The sequence below is a fragment of the Leuresthes tenuis genome, unplaced genomic scaffold (assembly GCF_036924035.1).
Source record: "Leuresthes tenuis unplaced genomic scaffold, fLeuTen1.0.hap1 SCAF_21, whole genome shotgun sequence".
Classification (NCBI taxonomy): Eukaryota; Metazoa; Chordata; class Actinopteri; order Atheriniformes; family Atherinopsidae; genus Leuresthes; species Leuresthes tenuis.
The window spans coordinates 15351828-15379614 of record NW_027325375.1 but is presented as its reverse complement, the minus strand read 5'-3'; the positions used below and the strand labels follow the sequence as shown (position 1 = coordinate 15379614).

At 41.1% G+C, this 27787-nt stretch overlaps 1 protein-coding gene across 17 annotated transcripts in view; it reads left to right on the top strand.

The window, feature by feature from the left end:
• The first annotated feature begins 931 nt into the window (after positions 1-931).
• nbeaa (neurobeachin a) overlaps positions 932-27787 on the top strand; it is a 91840-nt gene continuing 64984 nt past the window's right edge. For all 17 annotated transcript variants that reach the window (XM_072374985.1, XM_072374987.1, XM_072374988.1 and 14 more), the window contains exons 1-2: positions 932-1500; positions 26524-26755. In XM_072374985.1, coding sequence (XP_072231086.1) covers positions 1195-1500; positions 26524-26755 — 538 coding nt within the window. In that variant the 5' untranslated portion in view covers positions 932-1194. The remainder of the gene's footprint in view (positions 1501-26523; positions 26756-27787) is intronic.

Sequence of the window (27787 nt, the reverse complement as noted above, 5' to 3'; positions counted from 1 at the left end):
ATTCAAGCTTACAGTAGATCCAAATAAACGTCTTCTCTCAAGTTGCCAGTTTTGTTAGATGTGTCTTAAGAGTCGTTTTATTTACTTATTTTTTTGTCAATTGTGCATGACTGTGATTCATTTCCTTTGTATTTACAATAAAAAATGGACGATGAACAATCTGAACAAGTGCTCCTTTTGTTTAACACGAGCTTTTGATTAAAACAAAACAACACAGCAACTAAATGTGTTGAAAAATATCCACAGTATAAATGTAGTTTGCACCAGTAGTGTTTTTGTAAGAAAAATTAGATTTAGGCCAAAATACATTTTCTTGGCAATGCAAAAAGTTGTTTTTAATATCTAAACAGAAAACAAATTGTGCTGCAAGTTTATACTGCATAATATGCAGTATTTTCAGTGTATGATTTTTAAGTGCCTTAATATGGAAGTAATGCAAAAGTAAGGACTGGTAAGATTACATTTTTTTGCAATCGTGTATTTGTATTCAGACTAGTCTGATGCAACCCTGCCTATGAATATATTAACAGCCCCTGTCTAGAAACTATAACCTGAATGAATTCCATCTGAAATGCCCCTGCACTGCACCCAAAACCAAAGAACTTACCTAGCCTGATTGCTGTCTCTTCCTTTTTAAATTTTGTATTCTGTGCACCTTTGGCTACCGTTATTTGTCCCTGTAAAACTTACTAGGATAAACTAAATAAAAACATCACAAATCAAAACAATAAACCCAGTTGTTTCCACAGTGCTGTACTCCGCACGAACCCATGCATGGATAGCTCCATGTTATTCCACTTCAGCACCCTCCCAGGGAGTACCTACACGCGCATGCGCGGCAAAAGCGCGCTACCGCAGACAGGGGGCGTCAACATGGCGCTGTCTCCTTCACGACCGCCGCACTGACTGCAACCTGCCAATGAGAGGGGGAGACAGACAGAGGAGAGAAAGAGAGACAGGAACGTAAGCTACCATCCCGACAAGCCTCCATCCTTTTCTCCCCCCAGCCCTATGAATCCCTACACATTTTCAGGTGGATAGGGTGAATTCAGAGGATTTTAAAAACACCGTTTCCCCTTATTTCTTTTTTTCTCTCTTGTGGATGGTTTTTGAGCAGCAGCAGACGTCCGGGCTTCTAAAGCAGGTGTGAGAGACAGCGGCGACCGCTCCTCTCCTCCCTGTTTCCAAGGGGAAATGTCGAGCGAGAAGCCGGTTTCAGCACCGCCGGGCTCAGCTTCTTCGCTCACGGACACAGACCGAGACTCCCATCCTCCGCCGGGCTCCACGCAGCAACCGCAGCAGCAGGTCGCCGCGGGCGCTGGCTCCGGCTCCGCGGGGGAAAGGATGGTGTCTGCAGCCGGCTCTATGGTTCTCCCAGCCGGGGTGATCAACCCCGCTGTTCCGATCAGGAATATCCAGATGAAATTTGCTGTGTTGGTGGGCCTGATCCAGGTCGGGGAGGTTAGCAACAGGGACATAGTGGAGACGGTGCTGAACCTGGTAAGTGTAAGCAAGTATTGTTGGAAAACACAGAAAGGAAGCCATAGAAAACAGTAGAATCGCTGCGCCCTAACCCGCTATGTTTTATTTACGATGTCTCTCTTCCCCAGTTGTGTGGCTTTCAGGGGATGATGTCATTTGTTTGGTGTTTCTTTTTTTTTTTTTTTTTTGGGAGAGATATAAGTTTTTTTTTTAAGAAAAAGTATTTCTGCTGATAAATAGGACCGTACACGAGGCGGTGTGCAGCCTCCGTGAACAAATGATGCACTATTATTGTAAAGCCTGGAGAGGCTGAGTGAAGCATGTGACCCCACCAAGGCTTTGAGGGTAGTCTAATCACCAGCCATTGTTGACTAAATGACCCGTTTGTTGCAGGGTACAACAAGGAAAAGGGGCATTAACAGTCAGGCTGCAGTGGACAGTGCAAAGGGTATGCAGTCTATTCTCTTGACCCCGATATGTACCCTGAGGTGATGCAGGAGCCGACGAATGCTTACAACGTTGCGGACTAAACCATGACCCACACGGGAATTATTCGCCTTCCTAAAGTGGGAAACCATGCAGATATGCTTGGCTCTCATCTCTCAAACAAACTGTTCCAACGCGCACAAAGGCCGATTAGCATTATGCTATCTATCGTTGTATGTGTGTGTGTGTGTATGAGAATGGCTCAAAATTATGCACAGGCCTATTGTTGAAGGCAGGGCCCTGCATCCTGTGCGCAGAGGAGTGATGTATAGGTAGCTTTGAAGGCGGTTAGTGGTTGATATTACTGTGCCTCACACAGCTATTATTTATTGAGCAGATAGCAGATATAGGCTGCCACCCCCCCCTTTCATTTTTTCCCTTCCATCAGAGGAGGTGTTAGCGATCCTGGGCCTACCCAACATAACACAACAGAGGATTTAATCCAGCTGGGGCTACTGACATGACTGGTGTGTACTGTTACGAAACAGATGGGCAAAAATGTACAGCAGACGTTGGTCCCGAAGACTAATGCTTTAGGAGGAAATAGGACGTGTGTGTAGGTTGTTTTTCCTCCTCCATACATCAGGAGGTTGGGTGTACTGCATGATAGCCCCTATTTGCCAAGGCAAGGAGGGCTCTGAACATTATTGATTTTCTTTTTAGGAAGACGTAGAATGATACAGACATATCTTTTTTTTTTATCTTATTTTGGGTGCAGGGTTTTCTGGAAGCTGACTGTTTCAGGGCTTCATGTTGCCAGTGGCCTATTTACCCACAGGATGCTTGGAGCAAGACAGCATACAGTTAAGCTGAACCATACTTTCTCTCAGCCAGACCGATGAGCCAGCCTGATTCAGGTTGCCTCTCATCTCCCAATCGATTATAGGTACTACTCAGAGGAGCAGGGTAGCTTTGCTGGCTCACCCCAATCTTGTCTCCTGCTCTTAGAGCCACATAGAACGCAGAGGCTGATAACCATCCATTGTGCTCCACAGCCTCCCCCTTCACTCTGGAGGGCCTGAGAGGAGTGATGCTGCATGCATAGACTTGCTTGGCAGGGCAGCGCCATGCATTTAAAAGCAGGTGGAGAGGGGTTGAGAGAGGGTGGGGGAGGAGAAGAGTGAGTGGAGGAGGAGGAGGAGGAGGAGGTGGTAGGATGCTGCAGTGGCTATGTGCTCAGAAATCACCAGCTGATGCAGCGGAAGAAGAGAGGACTCTAGATTGGTCCACATCTGATAACGGGAAGCTCATCAAAGCATTCGACTGAAATACACTCTTCAGTATTTCATGTAAGCTACTGCTTTTAGGCCAATGTTTAATTGTGAATGTTGCTCTGATGCAATAAGGCACAAAGGCCGGACTCCCTGACAAATTAAAGCAGTATGTGTTGGTCATACAAAGCTTTACAGGCTAAATCCTTAACTGAACAATCAGTTCTGGTTTCAAGTCTGCCAATAGCTAAGCCTGTTAGGGAATTCTGTTGCTCAGCTCCTTAATTAAAAGAGTTGAAACAAAGAGGTGTGGAGGCAGGAAACCTCAGTGGTCATGCTGCTGGTACAATGAGTCCACTGTGACCCAAAAGCTGATCCATTATTCCAGTCAATGTGGAAGACCACAGCAGCTACGTTCTCTGTCCACAGTGGCCGTATTGATAACTTCCCTCTGTGGCTTGTGTGAGCAGATGGCTGCATCAGATATATATCTGAAGAGGGCGCATGTTGTTTGTTCTAAGCGGCACAATGCTTGCTTTTGGTAAGCAAAGGACCATAGAAGGAATGGAAGGAAACAGAGAGGGATGGAATGATAAGAAACTATTGGCATAATCCTGCACTGCAGCCTTGTTTTTGTTATTGTAATTATAGCATTTTCAAAGAGAAATAGTTCAGCCTCATATGTTCTAAGCTGTGCACTCATATATGTATTTAAGATTAAGATAACTGTGTCATGTTATTCACACAAAATTACTCTGTACATTGTGTTTGTGGGATGACGGCTTTGAGGTGCTCAGCTGTTATCATCAAGGCAACACAGTTGTCAAGGCAACACTGTTCTTTGGCTGCCATCATCCAGTGGACTGGACCACCTGGTGTTGCTTTCCACTTCCGGACTCCTGACACAGAACTCCGTGACAGCACTACTCTCTGTTACGTTCTTTAAAAAAAAACCAAAAAAACCCCAACATTTTAATACCCATTATTTGTGGCTTCAGGAACTAGTGGACGCCAAACACCAGCGAGCTAAACAACATTAAGCGAGTGAAGAAGAACACCAGTAAAGCCTTCTTGTTTTGTAAAAAGTTTGTATAGCACATAAACAGGTGACAACTACATTTAGGGTTTATTTTCTAATTTCTCAAAGGAGTTCTGTAGAGCTGACATCTGGTGGATTTGAAGGCCATAGAATGCAATTAGTCATTAGAATCCACTTCAGTAATTCCCTACATGGAAGCACCTGCAGTGGCTATGATTGTCTCTGTTTTTAATTTTTTCTGTAATATTCCACCTGGCTGTACGTGTACGTATGTATCAATCTGGGAAATGTAGATTTTGCAGAGCAGTGAATCCTTTCTCACCCCCAGAATTTAGACGGAGGGGTCATGAGATGATTAGTAGGTCAGGTGGATGCGTATCGTAGCACAACTGGTTGAGAGGGCGCGCCGTGCACATGGCTAATGTCTCCACTGCAGTAGGCCCAGGCTCAAGTCTTGACATGTGACACTGTACTCCATGTTTACCCAGTCTCTATACCCACTTTTTTCTATACTTTAGAATAAAAACTACCAGGGCCAAAAAATATATTAAATATAGTTAAAGTGGGCAGAAATCAATATATATTTTTTTTCAGATTCTCTTTGTCTTCTTTTCCCTGAGCAAATATGACGTATTTTCACATTTTTAGACCTCATATAGAACATCTTCCTGTTGTTGACCTGGATAAATTGAACTCGTAATGCTTTGGTTTGTGGGCACAGGACGAAAAAGGTTTAACACATCTCTTTACGCATCACACTGTACAGGACAAGATACTTTACGGTGTCGTGATGAACAAATCTGCTGTTTTTGTTTTCGCCCTTTTAGAGGACATTTCTTTCTTTGACCGGATAATGGTCTTCTGCTCGCAGGCTTTTATTATTCGATATGTTGTGATGTCACTTAATGCCGGGAGGAAGCTAGGTGAGCCGCAGTGTTTGTTGACAAAAGGCTTGATGTGGGATTTATCTTTCTGAAGCATACTGTCGCATCTGTTCTTTATTTGTAGACTTGAGACATGCTTTTCAAATGCATCTACAGTACTGTCAGTCCCACTGTCTCAGTACAGCACTAGCTGCTTATTTATAGGCACCGTTATCAAGTAGTATTCTTATTCTTTCTCTTCATGTTTGTCTGGCATTGAAAGGCCTCTTGGCCTTTCTGTCTGCTCTTAGCGTTTCATTCTCTGATTCACCATTGTCTTTATTCAGATGCAATATCTTCTGGTAGCGTCAATCCCCACCTGAGCCTCCTCACCAGGCCCACTGGGTCTCTGTTAGCAAACGTCTCATTATCCTTGTCCACACGCTTCACCATCACCAAGGTCACAAGTCCACAGCCGAGAAGAGTCGGAGGCAGCGCAACGCACTAAATTTGACACTCACAGCCTTAGAAAACACACACATACCCACTGAGACGTGCACGGCAACACTGAAACCTGCCAGCTGATTTGCTTGTTCTTTTTCTTGTAATATCAAGTGGCAAAAAAAGAGCAAAGCAAGAAGAAGGAAAGTGAAGGGAAGTAAAAACAAGGTTAGTTGTACTGTGTGCCATGCTGATTTGTACCTCACGTTTTTTTTAAAGGAGCTGATCAACCATTTTATTAAAATGTATGATGTGGCAGCCACCTCAGGGTGGACAAAAGTACAAAAGCTGGTTTGATTAAACTGCTTTTCAAGCCTGCCCTGTGGCTGCAGACCTAGGCTAAGGACTAACTATCCCCTGCAGCATTTATAATCTCCTTGCATGTTTGTACAGGGGAAAAAACAATGCGTCATTACGTTCTCACACATTCAAGCAGACCAGTGTCCCGCTAATACGTCTCTCTAGTCGACTGAATAATGTCTTGTGTGGGTCGAATGGGATGTTTGCATAAACACAACAAATATACTCTTCATACACAGTATTGCGTCTTTAGCGCACAAATAGTGAACAAATAAAGGTTATAAACCATCACCTCATTAGGCTACAAGAGGAAACCTGTCTGGACACACGCTGGAGTTTCAACAAAGAAATGCCCCTTTTGGTTGTCTGTTCCGAGTTTTGTGCAGTCTTTTGCAAAAAAAAAAATGATACTGAGGGGCTATTTTGGGGAAAGATTAGCTTCTGTAAAGCTGCAGAGCAGCTTAGTCAGTTTGTGCCTGTGGTCCACAGCCAGTGAGCAACATCAGCCCACGGTGGAACAGTGCTGGTTCTGACCCAAGGGACAAAAGGAAATGTTTTTGCATGGAATGACCTGCCGCTTTAACTGCATGAGCGTACACACACTCTGCGTCTGTTTGTTCCTTTTCTCTCTCACACACACACACACACACACACACACACATCTAAGAAGAAATGGAGGACAGAGGGTGTGGCTTCTACTGCAAGGTCATGAATGACTTTGCTATTGGTCCCACAGCTGGGCTGTCCTGACCCCCTGTGTGAGCCAGAGAGAAGATGGAGGAGAGGATGAAGGAAAACGATGATTTGTGACAGATGCTCATTTTTAATGTTTAGGGAGGGATATGGAGAGAAGGAAGTGAAACTAAAGGAAGATAAATTATGAGGAGGGTTTAGGGAGAATATTGAAAAGTCTGACACAGGTCCAGCTTTATGATGTTCTGTGGGGGTCTGATGAGCTCCAACCCTCCTGTGGAGCCTCATCACTCGTCAGGTATCACTGCTCACCCCTCTCCTCTGCTCCTGGTGACAGAGGAGTGAAAGCAGCAGTCCAACAGGGTACTTTGCACTGTTTTTGTATTTAACGTAGGAAAGCTGCAAGCACACAATTAATAACAGAAATGTCAAGCTGCAAGCCTCGTCACTCCCAAATCCTCGTGATAGAAAATATTTATTTCATTGTGATCTACTGTGGAAGCAGGTGAGTCTGTTAAAGTTGGGCTGCTGACTGCTGCTGATTTTATTGTAATTTGGGTTTCAGTTTTTTTTAGCTGAATTATAACCTGATCTGTGGTAATCTCTGATTTAAAAGTATGTGTCAGAAGCATCCAGGCTAAACCGTTCACCTCTCTGTGTGCTAAAGCGCCTCGATTCTGCTTCGCTCCTGTAAATTCCTCCTCATCCTTGCTTCACTGCCATTTTCAGATGGTGGGATCATTCCAAGGATAAGCCATATGAGATTTTGGGTGAGGGCACTTTCTGGGAGTAGGAAAAGAATGTAGGAAAACGGGTCCCATCCTTGCTTATGGACAACTTTTGGTGCTTCTCTGTCGTGTCCTCCTTCTCTCCGGTCCTTATCCCATCAAAGCATGTCCATCCCCCTAACCCGTCGGTGTAATCTTGTACCTCGCTCCCTGACTCTGATGCAGGTTGAAGCGGCTGGTGGATGATCCATATTGTTAGGAGGTAATGGAGCTTTTTTTCAGCACCTTCCATCTCCGACTCCTTTTCTTCATACACTCTCTCCTCCATGCTTGAGAGAGTCTGGAGGGTGACTATGTTGTGAACCATATGACTGCTATTAACTCTTACCTTTCTCAAGGAAGGCTTTTGTGAGTGTGAATGTAGAGCTGAAGGCAAGGGAGGTGGAAGATGACATAATGATAGCAGGCTTAGAACTGTAGAACTGACTAGCACCATCACTGGTGCTAAAATGGCTTTCTACAGTTTTTAGGATTCATATAGGGATATTCCTTTATTGTAACCTCATTGAAACACACTGAATATTGTAACAATTCCTTTGACTTAGATGCAGAAATTGCCATCAGAAATCTATTATAGATAAATTGCACTGAGTAGATGGCATGAATTAAACATGAATTCCATGAGGAAAGCATGTCACCAACCACTGACCTGTAAATTTAATCACTGTTGAACCAAACATTCACATTCACTGTTTGCTATTTGCTTTCAGGCTTCCATTACCAATCTTAATTATTTATTTGAGTGAATTTACAGTGCTTACTCGACTGAAGTCACATTTCTATAAAGAAATGCCTGGATATTTAGATATGAAAAGGTTGCATTCAATTAAATTCAGTTAGCAGGTCTTCTAGTGGCGAGGACTGATCAGAACTTCTACAAATAGAGTGATTTATCATGTAAAAGGGGACTAAAGAGTTGTGAGTCATGCTGCATTTAAGTCATTAAAGACTTCAATTTGCATTTTTACCTTCACTGCTATAGAATTAATTTACTTTGTATAGTTTCCTCAGGGTTTTTGCGTTGAATATGATTGAGCATACCTTCCTGCAATGTGCTTTGAAATCGATATTTCCTAAAATATTAGGTTCTAATAGTAATTTATTAAAAATGTGTAAAGATTAAATAAAATTTAAATGTCCAGTAGTGTACAAGAGTATTAATGTAGGTGTAATAAGCCATCATTATTGTTTTAATTAGGCTGTGAAGGTATTAATTAATTAGTTTTCTGTTACTTTGTCAGGCCAGATAAATTCTGAACTTCCACAGATGCTTACTAATGCTATGAGAAGTGTGCGTTCTTAATTGCTTTATCTTTTTACTTTATGCTCCTCATTTCTGCACCATTGTGTCTGGCTGCTTCGTGCTATTGTGTCTGCCTCTAATGTGTGTGTGTGTGTGTGTGTGTGTGTGTGTGCTTTTTCTTTTTCTGAAATGTTTGCATTGTCTGTGTGATTGTCGGGATGGGAGGGGTTGGGGCTAGGGCTGTATGGAATCTTCACACACAGCATTTGGATCTAAACCTCTGCTGAGACACTGATGTCGCTTTGTATGCATCTGTGCATGTGTGTGTATGTGCGTTTTGTTTCTGTCTGGCACTCATACCGTGCAGTAATCTCCAAATTCTAACAAGCTGCTTTGTTTGAATTACCTGGTATTTGTGTGCTGGCGTGTTTGCGCCCCCCCCCCCCCCCCCCCAACATCCCAGCTTGTTGATAAATGGGTGTTCCTACAAACCCTTGCTTTACTGTCCTACACCTTCATCTGCACTTTTTCTCTGGCAACGCACTCACTCTCGTATACACAAACACAAAATACTCACACTGCTCTCTTCCTTCTTGTAGCCCACATCATTGCCTGGCAGGGGTGATTTTATATTCATGCTGGCCTACTTCGCCTCTCTCCCTTGGCTCTACACACACACACACACACATACACACATCTGCTTTACTGGAAGTATAACCGACTGTGTAGCTATTCATCATGCTGTATACTGCAGTGGCCGAAGGTTGATTATTGCCAACTTTCTAGTGTGTGTGTTTGTACGTGTGTAACTTTGGTATTCTACATTACACATCTAGCATTTACCCACTTTGCTCATACATCCCCTGCAGCCTGAAAAACAGTGTCAGTAGTTGTAACAAGTCATTTAACACCACATTAGGCTGGTTAGTACATCCACTCCCTGTATCGAATAGCAACATTTTCTACTTCTTCTTTCTTCCATCTTGGCTGTGCACAGAGTGAACAATAAATCAGGACTGCATGTTCCTCCCATTAAATAGACTTTAACTAGTGATTGCAGATGAGAGCTACGATCCCCGATGGATTTGTTTTAATGAATGCACTTCAGTAATGGCAGAGAGCTTTACATGAAGGGGAGGGTTAAATAGTTTCTTGTTTATTTATCTGTCATTTAGCTTTCACAGGTTTTTCTGAAATGGCACGGCTTGTTATTGAAAAAATCTTGGGCTAGTTGACACAGTATGTGACGCTACCTGTGTAGCACAGCAACACTGTTTTTATCACACACAACAAGATAGGGGCTGTTACTTGTGCAGTAGTTCACATCAGTGAGGGAAATAAGAATGGTATTGTTGTCTACTGTGACAATACCGTTCCGTGTGAAGGCTTGATGTTAGTCACTGGCGTCAACAACTAAGATGAAAACAATTTGTACCAATGTCTAATGCCATAACAGATCTCACATGGTTTGCTGTACAGTTTCTCTCAATATAAGATCTTATGTTGTTTACATCCAGTAACCATCCAGTGACGCATTCCTTTCCCACTGTTCAGACTTTTCTCTTGTGAGATAAAGCAAACAATGTCAGAAAAATGCTAGAAAATCCAGCAAAAATTGGAACATTATGCTGAACTCTTTATTAGCCGTTTTATTATTAACTCAAGATATTTAGCCGTATGAAGCACTGAGTCCACCTGTAAAGGAAACAGGTTGGTCTGTGAAGATATCTAAACCAATTTTCCAAAAAGCTTAACCATAAGAGGAGAAGCTGCTTATGAAACGATCCACTAGACATAGTAAAGTTCTAATTAGGGGGTTAAAAAAAAAGGTTATTTAAATTTGTCTGGAAAAGGGGCTTATTTGTGTGATTCATCTCAATGTTTTTGATTTTTCATTCAAAATGGTGAATGTCAAATGTGCATTCAGGTGTTAGCGGAACATATAACCATGTGTGTTTGCTATGTTAGCAAATGGTTCCCATATGCTGCCATTTGGAGAACATGTATGGAAACTGTGAAGGTATAATGCTTTATATACCCAATAGATGTTAAGATAGTTTGTGAGAAATGAACCTACTGGTCATTCTAGGACAAAATGATGGAAATACCAGCTGATTAACCTTGAAGCAACAATGCTAGTGTGGCTGATATTGAATAGTAATGTTGGCAGTTATAGAAACAACAGGTCAATGTCCTGACTTGTGTAAGTTGTAAGTGATTGTAAGTGAAGTGGCCCTCACAATCACTTACAATCACTTCATGAATAACAGATAGTTGCAATACATTTTCTGCTACAAGCAGCCATCTTGTAAATTCCTCTGGGTTCAGGTTAAGAAACTAATTTCCGTTTTTGCGTGAGCGTTAACTGTATATTTGATGGTCACCAGAACAATGAAAACTGCATTAAGATCTTGCCACTTTAGTTGGATAAAAGAAATTGACAGTTTATCCCAAAAGTATGATTTTAAAAAGCTTGTGTGCAACATGCGACATTTCATGACAACACAATTAATTTTGGTGTGACCCATTGTTTTCAGCTGATATTTACCAAATGCTCATCTTCCTTGTGCATCCACTTGATGTCTGTGTTCTCCTTTTCCGTGCTCATTTGAAATGCTCACAGCGTCAAAATCTGTCTGTAACAACGTGTCAGCGGAACAAAAGGATTAGCCACATCACTTTTCCTCCCTATCAGCAGACGGATAGCCTTCATTAAGCAGGTGTGGGACTTGTCATAAAACTAGTCTTTGACATTACGGAATTCTCCTGTGATTTTTGTTCATGATTGTATAAAAGCCACATCCCTCCCTTAAAACATGTCTCCTAGAGGCAAAATGGAGATTAAAATCCTGTAGGACGTTGCCAGGGTGTAGCTTTGCCCTTCCTGTAGGCTCTTTTACTATTAAAAAAAGCTGAGTAACTGGTACTGGTGGTGACCCCACACCCTTTTGGGTCCATTCAGTCTCACTACAAGTGATATAAATGAGCATTACATGGTTTCTTAAACTTCAGATAATGTATTGTTTGGCCTAAGGGGCTGGATTTGCACAGGAATGTTTACCTCCAAAGTTAATATGATTGATGAATTGCATGTGTTTATTTCTCAGAACTGTCTCCCTCATCTGCTTTCTGCACACCCCAGAGGTTTTACTGTTCCTGATGTTATTCTAGGTTTTTAAAACATTTTTTTATCTTAATCTTTCCCCCTCTTGCAGTCATAGTGTCTGGCATCCACAGGGAAGAGAATGTGAGCTCTTAAGGCTGTAAGTGCACGCTGGCAATGCACAGTGATATTTGAGAATGGATTTTTTTGTTGATATGACCTTTTGATATGAAATTGTTTTTAAGGAGGGAGTATGGCATTTGACATCATCATCAGGGGGCCAGAATTTTCTTTTATAAACTATACGATGCCACTGTTGCAGTTTGGAAATCAAATTTGTTTCAGTGCAGTTTGACTGAAACTGCAGGTAGATAAATGCATCTGAGTCAAGCTTTTAACTTTTAAAGACTTTCATAGCTTTGCTCGGTAAAAAAATCATTTAACAGTAATGAATAAGCAGATTTTAGTCTTTTGTTTACCTTATGCTTTGTAGATATTACAGATTTGAACGATTTTTAACCTCTTCCTCATTATTCATAGTATCAGTTTCAGCTGTTTAAACTTTAAAGTCAATCCAAAGGCTCACTCGTGTCCATTAGTATCCACAAAAATGTCCTCCAGGATGACAGTACTGTTCTTTCATCAAAGCGGGAGCTATGAGATGAAGTAATAATTTGATAAATATCCTCAAGGCATCTAAATAAGACTAACTTAACTGTAAAGGTATAAGAAACCAATTATGAGAACAATAGGAGTTGTGTAAAATATGGAGAAGACTGGAATCTGGGTTTTATTGACATGAATGCAAGCTTCCGACAGCTGCTTTGCTGTTACAGCTGTGTCTGCTGCACCTCAAACAACATGAGCCCCAAGCGGCACGTCTTCACCACTCCTCAGTGTGTACATGTCAGAAAGACGCTGACCAGCCTGTAACACAAAAACACGTTTCCAGACAAGCAGCCGAAGCTGTCGCTGATTCTTTTGGACCAGTTGTCTCGTTAAAAAAAAAAGTGTTAAATTTGGCTTTGACATTGTGACTTTGTGCATGTTTCCTGTGTTCATAATTACACTGTGTGGTTGTCTAATCTGACTTTATCTTTGTGTGTGGTCTTCTTTGCACAGTAATACGAAAACTGTCATGCTCTGCTGACCTTTCGACCCCTTTTCTGCGTGTGTACATTTGTGTGTGTGTCATTCTCGGCCATGTCTCATGATGGTGGATTACTGGAGACTCATTGGAGCTGCTTGCTGCCTCTTATCCTCCGTCAGCCGTTTCTCAATGGAACAGTACTCTCCATTGTTTCAGCGGATGGCGAGCATGCACGCTCACATGCATGCGGGAGTACTGACACAGCATGTGTGCACTCACCTAAATGGTGCAGTGCATACACTCAACCAAGCCAGACAAACAGATTAGTGGTTCGGCATTGCCACCAGCTTGGCCTGAGTCAGGTCTGCGGGACTTATCTGGTGACCTTTGAACTAAGCATCAGCTAGTGCACACCTGCCTCCTCACACAAACACACAGACACACACTCAGATGTGTTCAAGGAAAAAAACAGCAGTCATTGAGAAATGAAGAAAGACAAAAACCTATAAACCCACAGGTTCAGTGAGTAGTTGGTGAACTGTCACTAAAAGGCATGAAGTGAAAGATTAAACAGTATTTTCAAAATTTTTAGCAATATCAAGGGAGCAACATGCTAATGTTTGTGCACGTCAGCAGCTTTGAGTTCTCATAGTTTTTACCAAGTATTGAAATCTTATTTAGCTTGTAAGGCCTGTTGACATGGTCTGCTGATGCAAATTTTATAGCTTTATAAATACCACCACCTCTAAAACCTTCTCCCAACAATTGGCAGCCATTGGTTTGTGTGTGGAGCTGGTCAGCACTGTGAAAATTGAAATAGTTGATACACACAAAGTTGAAGAAGGTGGCCGTTCCCTCCATTTGCAATACGATTAAGAAACAACAGTTAACGTGAATGATGTTGGTGAAGTTGTGATCTGGATTAATATTTTCAGAGAGAAGCGGATTGCCAGAAACACAAACTGAAACACCCACGTCAGGTCAAGAGACTCTAAAGAGGGTTTTAGTGTGTTTGCTGCACCTGCACAAATACAGTATGACCCTAATAGAATAGTGAAAATGTCACCAGAATCGTAATAGGAGCTGTATTGTATTGCAGTGGGGAACTAAGAAAGCAAACGTAGATGTTCAACAGTTTTTAGCCTTTACTGTATTTTTCTGCGAACAAATTTTATCTGTTTTCTGATTGGTTGTGCTGCACATCTCCATCTCCAAAGAACGCAATCATGCTTCAGGTCACGGTCCCATGGAACATTTTACTGGTAAAGGGAAGAATAGATTTAAAGACCAGCAAATTGTGGAAGCCAACATCAACTGATCTTTTTATTGAAAAGTTAGCCTTGCTGAGAACATTGGGAAGATATATCATCTTTAACTTTATGCCTTTTGGAATTGGCAATTTTGACTAAAACTTGACTAACATCCTAAAACTTGTTGCTTTGATTAATCCCTCTGTGTCGAGGCAGATGAAGAATATGGAATTCAGGCTGAGTAATTTGGAACTGTCAGTTATGCAGTTATACAGTTAACCAGACAACCTTGACTGCTTTCACCTCTTCTCAGTTCCTTTGAGATGAACTCATATGAGCCAAATCAGAAGGCAGGGAATGATGGCCTTGTTAAAGTACACACTACGAGCCTTAAGTACGTCCTCCCACAGCTCGCGTGACATAACACACAATGAGTTTTGACGCTTCCTGTCTTGAGGACAAACTCTCCTTTTCTTTCCAAAAATCTCCTTTTTACAAGCGGAACAAGTACAAAATCTGAAAAGCTGTATTTCAGGAGACTGAATCCATAGAGGTCTTAATCTGAGCTGATTTTGTTTGGGAAACACAGAACTAATCGTCGTGTGGGACTCTGCTGTAGCATCTTTTCCGCACTTCCATCATGTAAGATGTTGGGTTTCATGGATTTATTTCTTGCTCCCTCATTTTGACAGTGAATCTGGCATTTGGTTGTGGGCGGAAATTAAGATTTCAAGAACAATATCTTGTGTTGAAATATCCCGAGCTACATCCGGGAATGAGAACCACAGAAGCACCTAAAAACACCACTTTAACCGCCTCTTACATTTCGCCATTCTTTTCATGCTGCCTTTTCCCTCTCTGTGTCAGACTGAATGTCTCATTTGTTTCACACTGTCCCTCTAAGGGTGAGCTCTCAATCACAACCTTTCCCTTGATGCTACTTTTCCGACTTCCTCTTGGCTTTCCTCTTTGTTCTTTTTCTTCACTCGGATTCTCATCTCTTCAGATGTTTTCTCTCTCTCACCCTTCTCTTCTTCTTCTTGAGACCTCCTCCCTCCCTCTATAACTATAACTCTCTCGCTCTCAACACATAAATCATGCTGGTTTCTGTTCTGGTAAGGCCCAGGCGTTTCCCCAATGGACAGTAGGTGTTCACTGTTTCAAACGCTACTGTTGCTTTTACATTTCCTATAAATCCAGTGGGTTGAGCCTATGAAGAAGATACCCAGGTGCTCAGTATTGCACTGTACTTTCCAGAAATTGTAAAGCTGATAATGTTGTGAAAATTTCCTCATGTAGTGTTATCAGTTATTGTGGCAAGTGCTAACTGAATTTGAGAATATCACTTTTTTTATTATCCTGCTTATGCCCTGCTTTTGTCTAGGACCCATCGAACATGAGCTGAAAGTGGATCAACCAAACATGATAAACTGAAACGGCAGCTGCCTGGTATTTGCTGAATGCTCAAAGATGTATATTATTCATGGGAATATTTATAGAAATGTCCACAGTGTTTTAAATGCATACTTGCTGCCACAAAATGCGTTTAATCTATTTTATGCAGTGAATATACTGTGCATAGAGTTTGAATTGAAATAACTAACCCCCTTTATCAATGGTTAAAAAAATGTACTAAGAGGCACAAATACTACTGAAATCTAATCAGATGTCTGTTGGCTCATTGTTTGATCTCCACATTTTTAACATAACTAACCTAAAGACAAATAGTAAAAGCACCTAAAAGTTGGAGGTGAAAATTTAACTTTCAATGCCAAACTTTAAACTGCATTATCTTCTGTCAAATGAAATGTTTCAGATTCACTCAAATACATATGAGATCTGGTTTGGTGACTGAGGAAGCTTTGTGATCCAGTAAACAACACTTGTCATCACGTGTGCGAGCGAGTATCACATGATGTTCTGCAAGACAAAACGACCAAAAGGTTTTTTTGTTTGTGACCCAATAGCATGTGACGGGGCTTATTGCTAGATCCGTTACTAAGCCTCTTTGGCCAATCAGGTGGTAGACATTTTAAACTGCAGTTGGATGAAGTCAGCTTTGTGATCACTTGGCTGCAGTTCTCAATCCCTACAGTGTGTATGTGCATGAATGTGTTTTGACCTGTTTTTTTACTGAGAATGTCAGCCATGCAGAGCTCTAACTTATATGAATTTAATGTTAGTCATATTCTGATGTCTTTTGGTCCTGGAAAGTATTACTGGTATCAATGTAGGAATTAGACTCAGCTTCAGCTGCTTGTAAAGGAGAGATGCAGTCCCAGTGAAAGGTTTCCTCTGTAGCTTCTCTCCATCCATGTGTCAGCAGAGAGACAAGGAGCTGTCCATTGTGCTGAAATGACTCCAGCGTATGTTGGTGTTCTCTATTTATTTGCCATTTATCTCTGCTTTCAGCAGCGTTACAGTTATAGTGCATTTCTTTCTGCTCTGGTCATGATGTCTGACCTCACTCTCTTGCCATCACCCATTCTCCTCTTCATCTGTTTTGCTTTGTTGATCCACTTTTTTTTTTAAAACCTCTTTTAAAACGCCAATAAACAACTTCTGAAAAAGAAGATTTTCCTAAAAGTTTTTCATTCGCTGATGATGTGACACCTCATTATTATTGTTTTATTTTGAGAAAACTCTCTGCTTCTCTGCAGATCACTCTTTTTGTTCCCTCTTTATTCTTAATCAGGCTGTCATTCATGTGGCTTTCTGCTGCTGTGAACTTCTACGAATGTGTTAGTGACGGAATGAATGTGTGAATGACTTTTTGCAATGAATTGTTTAAAAGCCTTTTGCCCATTGAATGCAAGGCATGTTTAAGTTCTAGTCGACTTTGTCAAGTGTGTGAACGTTGTTGTGCACTTTTGTTTTATGCTTGCTTACCCTTGACTAGATTTGAGTCTGATGTTGTAGGTAGGAAAGAGCCCACTGACCTCCTCTGCTGTGAATTGGAGACTTTCTAGAGAGAGGAAGCATCAGCTCTGAAATCATATCTTCTCTTAGTCCTTATTTTTTTTCCATTCAGCTCTTTCTCTCTGGTGTCTGAAAGTGTTTACAGAAACTGACAAACCAATACAAGGAAATGCTCAATAACTTCTTTTTTTTTTCTTTGATGTATCTACAGACGCACATTAACGCTTATTTTTATGGAAAATGTGCCCAGGGTACAGCTCCTGGTGGTTAGAACACAAATGTCAGTATTTGAATCAGATGAAATTGTAGAGCGTACACTTATTTGCCAGATTTGAAGTAGCAGTTGCCTGATTGGAATTTGTCACCTTTCCTACGCAGTGCCCTTGACAGGATCACACCAGCGGATTGAAAAAAGCCTTTTTTGCCCATGGGCCATAATATTTATGCATAGACGACATTTCCAATATGCTAAATTAAGCCCTGAATTGGTACAAGGACTTAATCAATGTTTATCCAGCATGCCATGAATCATGCTTATGGTATTAGTTTATGTAGAACACAAATATTAATTCCACCATTGTAGTTTGATTTGGAATATGATTACTTATAGTCATTTTCAAACGTATTTGCCTGCAAAGTCACATGATAGATAACACTCATTGTGGAAAACCAGATGTTTCAAACCCAGTTCCAAGAGTACAGCGGATAAATGTTCTAAATCAAACCTTTGGTTTGGCTTATTTTTCCCTTGTTTTCCCTGTATCAGAGAATGTATTGCACTGAGCTGCAGTATGTGGCTTATGTATGAGCCTGTAATGAACAGAAATCTGCACTTTCCTGATGGAAAAATTTAATGCATTTGTAAGATAAAAACAATGTTCCTGCTGTGCGGCTTTTTATGGTTTCTGTTGGCAGTTTGAACCTCTCTCTGGGTGTTTTTTGTCTTCTCGTGGAGGCCTATAAAAGTCTAGTGCACCCACCAGTGTTGTGTTGGTGGAAGATGAAAGGTGGTGCTATATAGGCCCATTAGTCTCACTCTGTCGCAGAGCGGCTGGATGAAGATCTGTCAGTTTCTTGTGATCCATGATATTTTCTTTGCTGTACACATTGCCTAAAATACATTGTAGTTATGTTTTAAACTTGTGGATTTTGGTTTCTGATAATGTGGCTAAAGGTTTGTGCTTTTGGAATAGAAACACAATCTGTGTGACAGTTCTCTCCACAGATTTAAATTAACCTGTGTGATCACATGTTTTGTCGTGTTGATTCTCTACTGCTTTGACACTCCTTTGAGGATTCTGCTTTGCTTGCTGCTTCTCTTTTATCGGCCATGCTGTGCTTTGCTAACAAAAGAAAGAAATAAGTTACACCTTCAAGATGTGCAGTTCCTCCAGTGAATATTGTTCTAATTGTGTCATAAACCATTCTCACTTTTGATTGGTTCACGTAGAGTAGGAGAGTTGGAAAAAAACCCGCCAGAAGCCAGTTTTCGCATACTAGTTTACGCCCTCAGCACACTAATGACAAACACAGGCAGTATCTAATGCATTGGGGTTGCTGAGGTAGTCACATGAGCGCCACCTGTCACATTTTCATTTTCCAGTGCTGACTACCTGCGCCAATTTATCATTGACCAGATTGGTTTTCTCGATTTTTGTCCCTGTGTCATACGTCCATAGAGGAACATGCACATTAATAACAAGCCAACCTGTTCAGTGCCTTTGAAAGTGATAAAATGTTCCAGATTTCAGATGCTGTATACAGTATAAAAAAACTCTTGAGTTACTGTAATCTGAAATAAAGTGGTGGCTTTCTGCTTCTGTGTTGTACAACACAGGCAGAGCAGTCATGGCAGATTTCCTGCAAACATTTTGTTTGTTGTCACGTTTTGTCAGTTTCTATTTACTTTCATCCCTCTGAGGAGGCTTAACTGCCTCATGGGACCTTTATCATCATTGTTTGGAAGTGTATCTTATGGACTCGAGACATGAGACTATGTCATATATTGTTACTGATGTTACTCTAAATAGCTACCTTGGTCACAAAGTGGCCTGCCTGATTTGTGCTGGACAAACCACCCTTACGTCCATCCCCATCTGTCCCCCTCATCCATGTGTGGATTTATGTGTTTGTTGCTGTAACTGTGTTTCTCTGCATCCTTCTATAAACAACTCTGCTGTGATTCTGCAGCATACTTCACTTTTCTCTCTTCATCTCAGCCTAAACTCTAAAGTAACAACGATACACTCCATACATAGCTGCTCTGAGATAATTCCATACACACTGATGATATTTATTTTGCTGACTGTGTGGTTGTGATGTTGTTGCTCTGAATTTCATGAGTGGGGGCTGTGTCTTGTCTCTGCCATCTGTGCAGACAATGTTGCAAAGGCCCATGGGAAATGCAGTCCAGTGCGCTCGACCCCTCTTGCCCCCGTGTCTGGAGGCTGCAATCAGTCAATATGTCATTGTTGATTTCAATCAGATGGAGGGACAGAGATGCACTCGCTGCCCTTTTTTAAGTCAAGCCCCATCCCTAACTATTTCTTTCTACTGCTCTTTTTCTATCATGCTAACATTTACTAACAGTTAGAAACCAATGTTCTCAACTTATCATGTTTGCTTATTATCAGTTTAACTGATGATTACTTTAATTGCCTTTTTTTTTTAGTTTATAAAATGTAAAAAAGAAAAAAGAAAAAAAAAAAGGGTATTCAATGTTAAAGACTACGTGTTAGGGGTCATAGCTACCAAACAAAGAAAGGAAAAAGGCTCACTTTTGAATGATCTAAATCTCTGAAGGTGACTTTTAAATATTGCTTGTTTGCACCCTCTTCAGTTGTCCAGAACATTGATATCACCACCATAAGTTAAAGGACAGCTGCATGTAGCAGTAACTTATTTGATTAAAAAGTTACCATTGTTGTTGCTTAATTATCAGCAAAACTGTCATCAATCAATTAGCTGTTTTGTTTTTATGGCAATTCTCACAATAACAGGCTTTTATTTAATTTTCCTTCACTCAATATTCACCCTTATTATAAAGCCAGTGAGTTCACATATACAGTATTTTTGTGTTAAGCTTCGAAAAAAACAAGATTATAGTTTGCCCTTTGATTATGAATCTGAGCTGGTGATAACATTAACTGCTGCTCTTATCAATGCAGTTTACCAAAAATGAGGTCATGCAGAAAGCAGAATGTGGATTACTGAGTGTTTAGTGGCCAGTTTAGCGCCAGCATAATCCATATCTTTGCAGAGATTTGCTATGGTCATCAGCTGTGCACTAAACCAGCCACTGCACATTGTAAAGCTGCAGGCAATAAAATTGCTCTGCCGTCCTGATAAGAAAAGCACAAGAGCATTCATCCTCACTTTATTTTTCGCTCAATCTTGCCTGTTCAATCTCACAAATACACCGTTTTTCATCTGTTCTGTGCAAGCTGCACCTCTGCGGTCCACACTGACCATTCTCTTGTTTGTTTTTCTCTCTTTCATCTCCCTCTTTCGCCCCCCCCCCACTCTCCTTCAATTTTGCTCTCCTGTGCTCTGATGAGCGCTCTTGGCAAAGCGTTAAGTGTATAATCTGTGATCTCATGTCTAGATGGGCCTCTCGTCTCCCCTCACTCCGCACACAATGGAGGCTGAATGGCTGCGACTCACTCAGGGGACACAAATGAATAATGAGCCACACGCACTCATACGTGCACACACCAAACAAACACACACCTCTCCAGTGCTCTCCCAGGGGCTTTGAAGTTGCATATTGATGATGCCAGTATTAAAAGCTCAATTGAACGTGTAGAAACAGAGGAGGCGGCTATTGACCATCCACTCACCTCTCCGACCTGTCATCTCTGATGGCCATAACGAGCAACAGGTGCCTCCTTTGCCAGGTTTGGCCTTGATAGTCATCCAATATTAGACACTCTGTCAAAGTAATCATCAGCTTAATGGCTTGTTTGATGTGTCATCAGAGCACTTCATAATGAACGGGTCTGAGAGTTTTTGTTTATAATTTTATAATTATGACTAATGTATCAGCCCTCTGAAAACATTTGAAATAGCTAAAGAATTAAGTATTTTAAACTGGAATCTTGATTAGAAAGGTATGTAAACAAGGAAGAGAATAATGTCAAACCCAAAAGAAAAAAAGGGGGGGGGGGACATGACTAAGTATGTTTTCATAAAAATACAATACGATGTCTGAAAGACTTTAACATGTGGTAAATATTGTCAGCCAGATCCAGGTCAAGACATTTTGACGACATTTTGATGAAAACCACACAAAAAGTGTGTTATGCTTTTTTTGTTTTTTTCTTTGTGTGCATGTAAAAGGTCTGCAAACTCCACCACAAAGGAAGTTATTTTCATTGCATTTATAGAAACATTTCATTTATGTTTTTGGAAATATTCAAATTGCTATATTAGCTTGACTTAAACCAAACTAATATACCAAGATAATGCGGTTGAGTTGAATTACTCCCACGTGTAAACAGTCAGTTAGACTCCAGCTGGTCCAGGCGGCCAGCAGATGCTTCGCAGATCATTTTAACATCATGGAGAAGTAAGTTGGTAAAAAATGAAAAAATATATATATATATATTCACCACTCGGTATGGTGCCAGTTCAGTACCTGCTCTAACTTTTATCAGCTGTGATGGAAAAATTGCCTGTACTAACAAGCTGAAAAGGGGCATACTGCTCTATGTCATAGCAGAGTCTGACATATTTTGCCCATTGATCGATTCCCCTCCAGTACTTGTTCATTGGGACAACCAAAGTAGTCCAATCAAATGGTAAAGTCACACATATAACCAAAGCTTAACCTAAATGGCCATGTGAACATACACACTACCTCTGAGCTACCTGAAACACCTGGTTTGTAATCCAGACTTTTCTTACCTCGCTTGGCTACATCACCATGCAACACATTTGTGTGGCACGCTCCAAACAAAGAATTAGCAGCTGCCTCAAACATCTCAATCTTCACCAAAGTCAAATTTGAATTTCAATTGATCAGTTCAGACAGAAGGTGACAAGAGGCTCTTCAACAATTTCTAATCGTATAAAAAATTTTTTCCCTTTTACAATGAAATATGTCCACATTGTTATGAATGCGCATGATATTGGCTCTTTACTTGGTTTACTCGGACATCTAAATGGAACAAAGACATAGATAATTTAGTAATAACAGCTGTCATTTGCCTCATATGGTAAATTTTGGGACAGTTATGGAGCTGAATCAGACAACATTTCATGTTTAGTTTTGTCCTTGATTGTGTCATATCGCTCAGGATTCTCACACTGAATTGCACTAAGCATGACACGAAAATGTTTAAAAGCCATCTGAAACTTTTTGGGTTTAGTGTCAAGTTTATGCAGCTTGACACGTGAAGGTTGTTGATTGAGTTTGTACTGGATCTGCAGCTCCATGTCTGGCCACAACTTTACAGTTTATGTAGAAAGCTTTTAAAACCACTTTGAACATAGCATTCAGTGTAGTGGTTGGAGAGGCTTTAAATGGCTTCATTTTATTCATGTCTTCCTGTGAGCAATGACAGTCACCCAGATTGACATTAAAAGGGACCCAGGCCATCATTCATTTTAGATTTTACGCCGTTACTCGTGCAGCTGTGACTTGTCTTTGCTTCAAAGGGTCAGTTGCCCTTGGAGAAACCCAGGCCTGTTTTAGAGCCATATAGCTGGTGAACGATGGTCAGATGGACTGAGGGAGTGTTTGTTTTACCAGCTTTTCATGAGAGCTAGTTTTTGGCTGGTAGAGCCTGCTCATATAAGCTCTTTGTGGTGTGAAGACGGTCCTGGCACTCACCTCCACCCTCCCTCACACAGTCAGATGGATGCCAACCTTAGTGCCAGCATCCTTCAGGGTCTGAATGAGCAGCGATGTAAAGCTGGTCAGGACAGAATTAGAAACAGGGAATAAGGGAGAAAAGGTAGCACATTTCTAGGTATAAATCACAGTCATGAAGTGAAAAAGTGTGGCAGATCGACCTCTCTCTCGAGCTCAGAAATACTCAACAATATGAGGAGATTACTCATCAGTGATTAGCCCCGTGGCAGATATTCTCATCCTGCCGACAGCCACTGAATGTGTTTCAAGGTTAAATACAATATACTCAAACCTCTGAATTACATAGTAGGCATAAAACATGCTAACTCATGCAACTCTGCTAACTCATGCTAACTCTAAACATATGCACCAGCTCACACTTCTAATGTTTACCTGTCAGATGTTCTAAGAACCCCCTGGAATGTCAATTGTGGGAAATAGGTTGTTACTCCCTTAGCAAGTGGTTGACAACAGCCTGTTTGACTCAGCAGCTGGTTTCCTTGCTTGTGGTTTGTGTGTGTGTGTGTGAATGGAACATAGAGGCATAAGTGGTACGCTTTGGGAGCAATCATTGTCATAATGCTGCCAAAACAAACGTCTTCGACCAGTTGCCAAGAAAACAGTGAGGTCAGTGCCTCAGAGGAAAGAAGGGGTTAGCTCTGCCAGGCCCCTTCATCCGGAGGCGTGTAGCCTAATGCACGTGCCCGTATATGTTTATGTGTCCATTCACCAATAGGCTAAGTGTCAAGTGAGTAAAGGCATCTTGTTCCTGCCCGCTGATGTGAAAACTTGAACATATGTAAGAGTTTTCCCACAATGGGTTTGAGCTGACATTTTGCAGAGTGGGGTGAAAAGAGAGGTTCAAGGTTACAAGTGTTTATGCACAAGAATTATGTTCCCTCTTAAAAGTAATTAGTAGTCTTTTGTTGCTGTGCATGATGGCGATGGTGCTTGAGTGAATTCAAGTGTGCTTAGGGTCTCTGTGATCAGCCTTACTGCTATTTATACATCAGTTTAGCACCCCGTTTACTGAAAAAAAAAGGCTCAAACATCTATCACTTTTATTGTTGACAACAGAAATGGAGTACATATATTTGATGTGAATATTTTCACATTGAAAAATGTGTTCTTCCTCACCGATCTCTCTCTTTCTCTTCCTTTTTGTCTGCTTGTTTGAAGTTGCTCTTGGCAGTGTCACCCAGGTTTTAAATCACCTTTCCAAATGTTCCTTTTGCTGGGGCAGAGATAACAATTATAGTAGCCCTTCCTTCTTATTCCTTCCACTATGCCTTTGGCTGTCACGCTGCTTTTTTTTTTTTTTTTTTTTGCTGTATTGTTTGTCATGCGACTCATTTTGTTGCAGTCGTTTGCATCACCCCTCTCATCTTGTTGTGATATTCTGAATGGGAAGAGTAAGTGGGGAGAGATTATGCTTGTGCTGTACATGTGTAGGTTTGCCCCCAGGAGTTTGTGCATTTATATGTTCGAGTTGCTTCGTACCTGCAAGCAAGTTTCTACAAATGATAGCTGCGCCGTTTCTCCCTGGAGCCTTGTATATTGAGCTTCTTCAGATAGACGTGGTGTGTAGATGTGGCAGGACGCAGTGGTCCCCAGTGAGCTCTGTAATTGGGAACCTCGGCGGAGTTAGGAAAATACAATGCGGGGTGAATTAAATTCTTTCTCCTTATTATTCCATACCGCATTCTCTGTAATCTGTGCTAATGCATTCACAGAGTGCCATGGATCAATTCACTTTGCTGAGAGAAGGACGGGAGAGACAGAAGGACAGAATGAAAGAGAAAAGGGAAGCAGTTGGTCTGATTGAAAAGAAAGGGATGGGAGGCAGGTAGACAACCAAGGAGAGCCCAAGGTCTAAAAACTGATCAATGAAGGTCATGTTCTTGAAATACCAGGAGAGTAAACAAGACTTGGCAAGGCTAACTACTGATGTTGAAGATCTCCCAGTGCCTGAGACCTCGAACCATCAATAGGTCAACATGTTATTAAGGCTTGCTAATATTTGACTTTTTGGTAATGTTACATAAATGCAGCAAGATTTTTTTTATTTTAAGTAAGACTGCATACAGGTGTCATGTTCCAATATCTTTTGATTTTTATTTGACTTTTTTTTTCTGGTCTGAAAAAACTGTTAGCAGAGTGGTTTGTGATTGCTGTGATTTAAAAAAAAATGTGACTATATTCCACATGAACTTAGTTCAAAATGCTTGATTTATTATTTTTGATAAAAGACACTAAAACCCATGCTTAAGTAGATTGTAAGAATCCCATTTGCAGCACACACACCTGTGGTTTCACAATCTCAAATCCACCTAAAATTACACAACCTTCCCGGTGATATTCCTTCATGTAATGCCAGTATACACAAGGGTATATCAGGAGTAGCCTGATAGAGAAGAGAACATTTTTTGGCAGATGAGATAACAGCAAAGTTAGAGAAGATTGGACCGAGGCATTGCTTTTTATTCTGGGAGCTAAAAAAGTGGGTTGACAATCAAAGACAAACACGCAGCTTGGGAGTATGTTGCTGCTGCAGTGAACAGGGTGTGCTAGAAAGACAGAGTCGTGGCCCATATCAAAAAGCACTGGTCTGACCTTAGTTTAAGACCTTAGTTTAAGAGAGGGAAAAAAAAAACCCACAATAGCCATACACAATAGCTGTTCATTCTCATGGACAGTTTCCCACAGAAGGATTTCTTTCAAAGGTTTGTCAGAATTCTATTTAAATTTCATTACACGAAAAAAAAAAAAAAAAATCTGTTACTACATTCATAATATAGTCTCTTCAGTGACATCACATATTTATAATTTTTCATGTAGAAGTTGTTTAACCAAACAACCCTTGATCAGATGAGGTTCTGATTCCAGTTACAGTCCTAATAATATTCATCCTTTTCTGTGTCTTGCAAGGCTCTCCTAATCTATTTCATGTTGCTGTTCCATCTGATTTAATAACCTCAATGGTGCTCTTTTAGCTTGCTGGTTACCGTGGTTACCATTTCCTGGACAGTGTAGTAAGCTAAGGACGAATTGTGTGGGTATGCTATGGTGCTCGTGCGGCACATGAGTGAATGTGAGGCCCAGTCATACGAAAGCTGTACTTTCACGAGTAATTATAGTGCTTTAGCCATTAAGAGACGGAACATTTGCTCTCGATTTGAAAAGTGTGGTATCATCTGACTAATGCCATCTGAGAGAACTAGGACTGAGATGTGTATTAATCACTGCATGTGTGAATCTGAATGTGCTTGCCTGCAGTTGTGTGTGTGTGTGGGGGGGTGTGTGTGCATGTGTGTGTGTGTGAGGAAGCAGAGGGGGCCATTTTTATGCTGGCTGCATGTTGAGAGTAATTGTGGTTCAGGAGGAGAGTGCTGGTCTCCTCATGTTAGAGAGAAAGGAGGAGGTGGTGTGTTTGTGTGTCCAGATGAAGGACGTTTGTTTGTTGCAGTCTGCGCCCCCCCACCCCGGCAAAAGATATGGTTTCCTAACCGCAATCAGCTTCCATCAGAAGCCAGGCTTACCTCTCCTGATGACAAAAGATGAAAATGCTGCACTAAATCGTTCCCTCTTTTTGTTCTCTCTTTCCACCTTCTCCCCCCCCCCTTACTCTTTACGTCCACAATCTCCCTTCCTTAACTTTGCTGGTGTCCTCTTCTTTCTACTTCTCCATCACCCTCCCCCAGCTGGTGGGCGGCGAGTTTGACCTGGAGATGAACTTCATCATCCAGGAGGCGGAGAGCATCGGCTGCATGGTGGAGCTGCTGTCCCACTGTGAGGTGACGTGCCAGGCTGAGATCTGGAGCATGTTTACCGCCATACTTCGCAAGAGCGTGCGCAACCTGCAAACCAGCACCGAGGTTGGCCTCATCCAGCAGGTGCTGCTCAAAATGAGCAGTGTGGACGACATGATTGCAGGTGAGCTGGTTAGCTCTGCTTTTTTTGAGCGTGTGGTGGAATATGTGGGAGCTCCTAATTAACATTGTTAGGACAAAGAAAATGAAGGAGGCCATATGGTGGTGTTCATGTATAATATTCTTTAATCAGTATACACCATATTGGGATAAGGAACACAGGAAATTGATTATTTTCAGATAAAAATGTAATTTTAGTGCTTTTAAGCCATGTTGAGTCACTTAGATTAAATGCTAGATCACTGATTAGTTGCTAATTCTAATTAGATAAAATTACTGTCACTAAAAAGTCCTAACTACCTACATTACTAAGTGACCTGCAGAGGTATGCAGATGGTGTACTTCTGTCTTACTGGATATGAACATGCCTTTGCAATTCCATATGAATTTTGGTGCCAATGTCACAGTACATTTACTTTCAAAATGCTGACTCTACCTCATAGCATTGCCATTTTTATGGTATATAATCTGAAACTGGAGGAAACAGACAGGAATGACAGATGCAGTGTTCCCATCACAGCACTTTGTGAATGATCATTTTTCCAAATATAAGCTGCACGGGGGCTCAATGCATAAAGGCTAACATGCTGAAGGGATTTTTTGTCATATAAAAAGACTGTGGCTTCACAGTTGATGTCAGCAGCATCTCCAGCTTTAGATAACCAGCAACAGGCTTATCATTTTTCCTTCTTAGTGGCAGCTTTAGCCAGGTTGAAAGCAAGCTTCTGTTTTGGGCCTGCAGCATCGTTGTTGTTGTGCTGCTCTGAGCTTGCAGCCGCTTCAGTGAATTTGAATTAAAGTTCTTCACTGTTGACACACACTTATCACCATGGCTCAGTTTGCATGTTTTTGACATCTTATTAGCTTGATAAGAGCATGTGCAGTGTTACAGTATGACTAGTGATTTATAACTTGAATTACAAAATGATTTACTGGTTAAAACAAAAGAGTAATCAAAGTATCATTAATAAAGACACCATGTAAAAGGATGGCACAATATTTCCTTAGATATAATATATATATATATATATATATA